At 48.4% G+C, this 8,064-nt stretch overlaps 1 protein-coding gene across 1 annotated transcript; it reads right to left on the bottom strand.

The window, feature by feature from the left end:
• Positions 1-5,779: 5,779 nt before the first annotated feature.
• GPRIN2 (G protein regulated inducer of neurite outgrowth 2) lies at positions 5,780-7,614 on the bottom strand. The gene has a single exon (XM_010224526.2). It carries the CDS (start codon positions 7,580-7,582, stop codon positions 5,783-5,785), a length of 1,800 nt encoding a protein of 599 aa, XP_010222828.2. The 5' UTR covers positions 7,583-7,614; the 3' UTR covers positions 5,780-5,782.
• Between the last annotated feature and the right edge of the window lie 450 nt (positions 7,615-8,064).

Genomic DNA, 8,064 nt, shown 5'->3' with positions numbered 1-8,064 from the left:
ACCGTGTTTGTTAGTGACTTAAATACGACAATGACATTTGTGTCACTGAAAAAAATCACCTTAGAGGCTGGATGTGCTTGTAGTGAGACCCGCAACTGCCCCCAGCAGGGCTTTAGTTCGGTGCCTGAGACAGTTCCTGCTGCCGTATTTGTCAGGAAATACTCTCCGAAGGCTGCACAGGGTGTGAGCTACTCCGCAATACGCAGACAAAACATGTATTTGCTTTCAGTAGGCAAGGTCACATGCCACCACCAGCGGTCCAGTGATCCTGGACTTAGGGGCTCATACAACTTGAACTAGTGGAAAAGGAATATTAAAAAGAAATCCTTAGTAATGTTCTGTGTACACTACACCGTTCTTGAATAATTTTAAGAACATACTGGGGATAACAGAAAGGTTGAACATGTAAAAAGTCAGAATGTTAACGGAAAAGTTTATCAGCAAGGGTAGAGGCCCCTGCTAAAATTGGCTCCCAGAAGAGCTGGGTCTTGGGGTTAAAGCCCTCACACATCTCAGCCTGGAGAGGTTTGGGGACACGAGGCCGGGGTTTGGTTTGCCTGCTTTGAGGACAGTTCATGTGCATGTTCATGGAGAGGGATTTGTTTGTGTCTGGTTATTAGACACTGAATGTGCAGTGGCTTCAATACATTGTCCCTGAAAAAAATACTCTCAGAGGAACATGTGGCAGATGACCTTCATTCTGCCATTTGTTCTTGGTATTTATAGATTTTAATTTTATGTGGATAAAAATACCAGATTGCCAGAGAGGTAAGCTGGTACCTCTCACTTGAGGTGGAAAGGGGCCTGTTGAACATCAGAGATCCCTGCACAATCACAACACATCCCTTCCGTCTCATTCCCTTCCTTTCTCATTCTTTTCCAAGATCACTTTTAAGAAAGCATGGCACTACATGAACCCAAAATTATTGCAGAGTGAGGTCGATGCTGAAAAAAGCATAACTTTTGGCTAACACAGATTGCTGAGAAAACAAGGAAGAAATGAGAACCATAACCAAATTCAAGCTTAGGCACAGACTTTGCACAGGCTTTCTGGATTCTCTGACATTTGCAAGGTTTTCCAGACAACGTGAACACGAGGCAGCGTTAAACCCACTTGCAGCCTGTGGCCCGTCTGGGGTACTGCAGCCAACGCTCTGGCCCACGCCAGAGGCAGGAGAAGTAACGCGCTTCTCGGCAGCGGCTTCACCCCACAAGGTGCCAACAGAAGCAGGTTTCTGCAGGGCTCCCAGCTCAGCTCTGCTGCTCTGCAAACAACGTATAGGGCAAGCAGAAGCAGGAAAGCTCAGAGAGTGGATTTGTGCTGCCAGGCCGTGTGCCAGCCCCGCAGCACAGGTGGGGCAAGGAGACGGGCTCCTGGCCAGCCGCGGCCCTGTCTGACACAGATTCATTAAACTGCGTTACCTTTAGCCGCACGGAGAGCAGAATCTCCCCTCTTCACACCTCTGAGGGCCTCGGCCAGCTGCTTGGGAGGGCTTTTGCTCCTAAGGGAGCAGAAGGTGCCTGGAGCAGGATGGCAGGTTGCAGTGTCATGTCCTCACCAGTGTCTTTCTCCCTGACTTTTCAAAGCTTCATTGACGTGTTGCCCGAGCCGCATAGCCTGTAGTATATTGAAAGGCTGATAATAAGATAGATGCCATCTGTTTAGGTCATATACTAGATAGGATTAATGCTTCTCAAGACTTAGGAGCTACAGCTAAGAGCTATCTGAGCACATTGACCCTTGTATGTGTGACAGCTATCGGCTCAAGAGCCGGCATTTCTAGAGTTTGAGAAGGGTGAAACTGGACATCCAAACAACTATAGCAAAGGACATCCCTTCAGCACCTCAGAGCAGCAGGAAATGCCGCAGGAGGCTGGATGCTTGGTCCTTCACCGGGACTTCACCAAGATTAGCCCAATCTCAAGGACCTTTCCTTCTCTGCAGAGTTGCCACTGGAGGAGACAGCAGAGCAGCTTCCCAGCGAGGCGGAGTGCCGGCAGAACACGGATGCATGGGGGACACTCTGCCTCGGCGCTGAGGCGGCGCCGGAGCCCTGGCTGAGCCTGCGAGCGAGGCCGCGCGCCCGCTCCGAGGCACGCGAGCGCCCGCCGCGTCCCCTGGAGCCGAGCCTGCGAGCGAGGCCGCGCGCCCGCTCCGAGGCACGCGAGCGCCCGCCGCGTCCCCTGGAGCCGAGCCTGCGAGCGAGGCCGCGCGCCCGCTCCGAGGCACGCGAGCGCCCGCCGCGCACGGGGCGCGAGCCCGCGGCCCCTGGAGAGCCCCGTGGAGGGGATGGCGGCGCCTCAGCGCGGGCGGTGCCAGGACACCCCGCGGGGCGGCCTCCTGCCTCCCTCACCGGCCTCCTGCCGCCCTCAGCAGCCGCGTGCGGCCCCGCAGACCCCTGCAGCAGCTTCACCTCCCTCACCAAGGGCCAGCAGGAGCCCGTGAGCCATTTACATAATCAGGCTCTGGAAATAAGCTCATTGTGCATTTTTTCTTGCCCTTTCAAATGTATATTTCTGAGTACACAGAAAAGAAAAAAAAAGTAAGCAACCTAAACTCTCTATTCTTCCAATCCTGAAGGTCCTTAGAAGGGAAAGACAAATGGCTGATGCAGCAAGTTCCACTGAGTTACTTCATTCGGATTGTGGAATTACTCAATTAGAAGTATTTATTTACATCTAGTAAACCTTATGCTCCCCCCTCCTCTCCTGCCAATTAACAGTAGTACTTAGCGCTAATAGACTGCTTTCATTTTCAAAGAGCTTAGGAAAACAAATTAATCACCTCAACATGTCTGAAAGGAACAGATGGCAATGAAGAATTAACACAGCAATTTCTCAGCTGGAGGCCTGGCAAAGGAAGGGGCCAGCAGCCCGTGGGGGCACCCGACCCAGCTCCACGCCAGGAACTCTTGGGTCTAGTTCCCTGTGCAAAGGTGTGGGGTTCTTCCAACCTCACTGGAAATGGCTTTTCCTGAACGAACTGGCACAGTTTTTCCTTATTCCATCTCTAACAAGGAATAACATCCTTCCAGGAGGCCCCTTACCTCAGCATGTGTCTGGACAGGTCATTCCTGCTTTGGATTTGAAAGGCTAAATGTCTATCCAATAATGCAATTAGTCCAACTTGCCATTATTTCGTACTGTTTTTAAACAGCAAAGTGATCAAGGAGGACTGTGTCCCACAGTACATACACTGGAGATGCTTTCTTTTTTTTCTCTCTCAGAAACATCCCAAATGGTTACAGCTGGACACCAAGCAGCCTTTCCCCCACTTCACTCCTGTCTCAGGGGAGCAGGAGCACTATTGCAATAAAAACTTTTGGCTCTGTTATACAACACACACAATTCCTTAAGCTAGGAAAGATGCTTATTCTAGAGCAGGGGGTCCTAAAGCAAAACCTGTGCAGGAAGGATGAGATTTGGGGCCATCCTAAACAGCTCATGATCCAAGCTGTAGCAAGTAAAATGGTCTCCTCCAGCAGCGTGAGGCCAAAGGATCATCTGGTTAAGTTCTCCCATTTAAATTTAAAAGTAGAGTGCAATTTGGATTTTCCTAAATTAGAAAACATTAAAAAAAGAAAAAGAGATACAGTCTTGCTGCAATACTAATCCTAATTCTTACAAATTTACAAGAATAACACTTTAACGGAAGTCCAATATGAAAAGTAGTCAAGTGTACAACTTGAAATTTCAAGTATTTGTAATCCAAATGCAAAGTGATTCCGTATTCCCTTTAAGAGACACGCATCATACAAATGTAACAGCTTACGTTTTATCCATACAGTCAATATTCAGATTTCTTTTTCCTAAATCTCCATTAATATCCCATATATTTTAATCCTTGCCAAAGCAAAGGAAATCCTCTGACACAAATGCGCTGTCCAACAGTGCTTCAAATTAGTATCTAAAGAGCTATGTTGTTAGAAATGCGGGAACATCTGTTTTTCTTCGTTAACAAAACATTGGTGTCCTTTCCCCTTGACATATAATATTTTTCTTGTCCAGGAACAGTAATCAGATCTTGGAAGTGTAACAGATCTCTGCTGAAGCAGAGATTGTACTTTTATACAAGTAAATCTAATAAAAGTAACTTCAAAACTTCAGGGGTCATTATCAAAACCTGAAGGCTCCCAGCTATAAAGACAGACTAAATGTTGGGTCACATTCCACCAGCTTTGGACTGAATTTGATTAAAACTCACCGACTTCAGACCTGATCAAAGCAAATGCTGTAAAGCCTAAATGAGGTCTACTCAAGTCAAAGGGAGTTTTGCAGTGCTTAATACCCAGAAATGAAAGCTTCATCTTGAAATCTTGTACATTATTAAATTACAGCACTTTCCAGGTAATGGAACCTACATTTAAGGATTTTATGGGTGACATTTTATTACTGCCTTGAGGATCAGTGGCTTCTGTTCAAACATAGTTGTTAGGTTAACATTACATAGACAGTCTATTCAGTCATTGCTATAGCGAGCCAGGACAAATGAGCAAAACCTCACATACCTAAAGAAAGAATAGATAATTACACAGTACTAAGTTCTCTGACCTGGAAACTTTTCCTTTGCAATAGAAATGAATGTTCCTCCTCTCTCTCCACCAAAAAATGCTGCACATGCCTGCTTTCCCAGAGAATCTTGGACACACGATGCTGCAGACGGTGCTCTCGGCTTTTACAGCAAATCTTCCAATGCAGCCAGGCCTTGCACTGCTGCTGCTGCAGCACATTCGAAAACGGTTCCTCGCTGGGAATATTTTTGCTAATAAAAGAATATTTTAAGCTGCCTGTTACAATGAAGTCATTCAGAACAAACAATGTTAGAGCTGCGCTTCGGGGAAGACAGCAAGGCTCACGTTGTGACCGTGCTTCACATCAAAACTGATGAGTAAAAGTTACATGCAAATTATTGCCTGTGGCTTATACAACAACAAAATAACCACTCTTAAGGACAGATGCACCTAGAAAGAACTCACTGGAAATTACTTTTAATACAAGCAAAACAAGACTGCTTATATTTCATGGAGTATGACAGACTGATCAGCTTTTGTTTCATGTATTTAAGAAATAAGCATTCAATAAAAATTCACATTACATGAGTAATCTTTGGTAGCACTGCATATTTGTGTCAACCACCAGGTAAATATTAGCTCTGAATATTCAGAATGTAAATAACTGCAAACTAATCTGAGAGTTGCAGCAGCATCCGCCAACCATACATCACGTTGAAGAAATATGAGTTTGTGTGAGCAATACTAGAAGTACTTTCCAGAACTAAAAGCCAAATGCTACGCTTATTGTAATACAGCATTACACTAGTTTGCCCTGATACCTATTGCTAAAATGTGTTTATAGTCAGCATTATTATAAATTAACAGCAAAATAGCTTCCCAAAATACTTAAGGGAGTAGGATCTAATGACAAGAACTTCGGCTAAAGCATTATTTCCTATCATTGTCACCTACCTTTAAATTAAAGCACAGAGAAATTCAACATGATTTTAAAAAGATGCATCATTTAGAAAAGTAGGCTTATTCCTTATCCCGTTAGTTAAAACTAGCACAGAAGAATCTAACAGTGCCACATTAAACACAGCCGAGAGCACTCCGAGGGCACGATGCAGGTGCAATCCCAAGTCCTGCCACCCGGCCCACGCGTGGGTTTTCCTCCCCGTGCCGCATGTCTGACGGTCACTCACACGGCTCCAGCTCATGCTGGAGCGAGTGGCTTGTCCACGTGCACTGTGTTATTTATTCACAGTTTGGCTGTCGCAGAGCTCTGCTTACTCTGCTGCCGCGCTGGACCGGGCACAACAGCTCGGGTGTCTCAGGGAATGCATCATTGTCCGGAATGGTCTTTTCTTCCCCGCTTTAGCAGAAGGTGGTTCCTTATCCGAAGGATCCTCGTTGCTTTTCTCAGCCGGCTGAACGGGCTCTGTCTGGAATTGTTCTATTTGAATCTCAAGGTGTTTCTGAATGGCTAAACCAAGAACTTCTGGGTCCACAGATGCCCCATACACTTCCCACGTCATTCCTTCATCGTCCCATCTCACTTCACGTACTGGAGATTTGGGGGCCTCCAAGTCCGGTTGCAGATTCACCTCTGGGAACACATGCAGCTGGCCTTCTGCTGCAGCCGCTGGGCTTGTGGCCACAGATTTGTATTCCAGGGTTGGAAGAGTCTGTACTTCGGCATCTCTACACTCCAGAGACTGTTTCAGTCCTCTGGTCAAGTCATTCATGGAGGTCATAGTCCACACGTCCTTGGTTTTCGTGACCGCGTCTGCCGCGTGCTGGCTGCTGAAGGCAACGCAGGCGGCTTCTGGAGGAGCTCTGCCCTGCTGGGCACAGTGCTGAGCGTGTGGCGGCTCTTCCCCGGGAACGCCACAGCACTTCAGGACTCTCTTGGCATCCAGGCCCGACTCGCTCACCGATGACACCAGCTTGGGGTACGTGAGAATGTCTGAGGCAGACAAGGAATGACAATAGCCGGGCGCTGCCTGCTCCTTCCCCGACTCGCTAACGGAGCAGACCAGCCGTGGGACGAGCTGGATCGACGGTATGGGCAAGGAATGGCAGTAGGCAGCGACCGTGGCAGCTGCTTTCATACACGGGTCCTGCCTTGGGGTGCAGGGCACCGCAGAGTTGTTATGCACACTCATCACCAGGGCCGAGTACGCACAGTTTGGGGTATTACTGTAAGTCAGACCACCCTGCATAATCCCGGTGGCTTGACAGAACAGTGTCCTGTTGGAGAAACCATTTCCAGGCATGTGGGGCCCTAGAACAGCAGTGTGAAATGTTCCAGGGTCTGTGTACACAGTAGTATTACGTGGAATACCACCGCTGTCGTAGCTATTTGTGGGTACTTTTTGGTCTCTAGGTAGAACTGACAGGTGAGTTGCAAGGTTTTGATAATGGGTTTTTTCATTTGTTTCTGATCCATGTCTCTGTGCTTGGAAAGGCATCCTGGCCACTGACGGAGCATGCCCACTGCTAGAAGAGCTCAGGCTGGAGTGAGCAGCACTGGCATTTATGTGAGGGATATAACCCTGCTGTTTGCAGATGCAGGTTAGGTCTGAGTGGCTTCTCTGGAGGCCAGCTCCCAGTTCTTCCATTTTACACATGCTCTGTGGGTGCACAGTGCAGGCAGAAGAAACATTCTCAGCAGTGCTGCTCTTGACACACATCCTGGTCTCCCCCAGCTCACAGGATGCAGGGCACTGGTCAGCAATAACGAAGTGGTTTGTAGCCGTAGCTCTGCTCTGTGCAGCATCGTCAGCTGGCTGACTGTTCATGGTTCCGACTAGGGATGTCCCAGGCTGCGTGAAGGACCACGCAGGGCTCGGCAGGCTCCTGGCGTCGCTCCCGCAGCCCAGGTTTTGGCAGACGGTGCTGCTGTGGCTCTTCCTGAGCTCCTGCTTGCTGCTTTGCCTCTCCTCTGAACGCCATTGCCCAGCACATACCAGACTTGAGGAGCTCTTTGACAGGGGGTGACTGCTGACGTTCAAGGAACCGTAACAGGCAGAGTTGAGTGTGTCCTGGTGGGAGTAAGCGTGGAGCTGGTGGCTGTCAGCTGACATGGTGGAACAGGAAGATCTGCAAGAAATCAGGGAGAAAAGGAAGCAATTAGAAGTAGTTCAGGGAAACACATGTGCCGGCAACTGCTTACACTGTCTTTTGACCTATACCCTTGGCTTCTTGCTTTTCACAGTTCACCAATACTTTCAGGAAAGCATTGCATTCTAGTCTTGTGCACAAATTTATGCGTTTCCATTTTCTGTTTCTGCAAAGGGCTTTTCCCCCAGGCTGGGTTGCTTAGCGGGGGCACGATAGGAGGTGGCAGCAAAGAGGGATCCAGGGACACGCTGGAGAGGGCGCTCACCTGGGCACCGGCAGCAGGGAGGGAAGGACACATGTCAGCACTGAGCCTGGGGAGGGCACATGGTCCAGGGTGCTGTGCCAGCCACGAGCCACAGTGTCTGCAGGAGGTAAATGCTCACTGCACCAGAAGCTAGGTAAAAACAAAACACATCTTTAACCAAAAAATTACAGCTCTTCTATA

This window comes from Tinamus guttatus, unplaced genomic scaffold, assembly GCF_059628265.1.
Source record: "Tinamus guttatus ecotype Peru unplaced genomic scaffold, ASM5962826v1 Tinamus_guttatus_pri_ptg000246l, whole genome shotgun sequence".
Lineage (NCBI taxonomy): Eukaryota > Metazoa > Chordata > Aves > Tinamiformes > Tinamidae > Tinamus > Tinamus guttatus.
The sequence above is the reverse complement of the archived record's forward strand: the minus strand, read 5'-3'. Positions and strand labels throughout refer to the sequence as shown.

What these genes read in the sequence shown, in the direction of transcription:
- GPRIN2 (XM_010224526.2), bottom strand. Translation starts at nt 7,582, where the DNA reads ATGTCAGCTGACAGCCACCAGCTCCACGCTTACTCCCACCAGGACACA.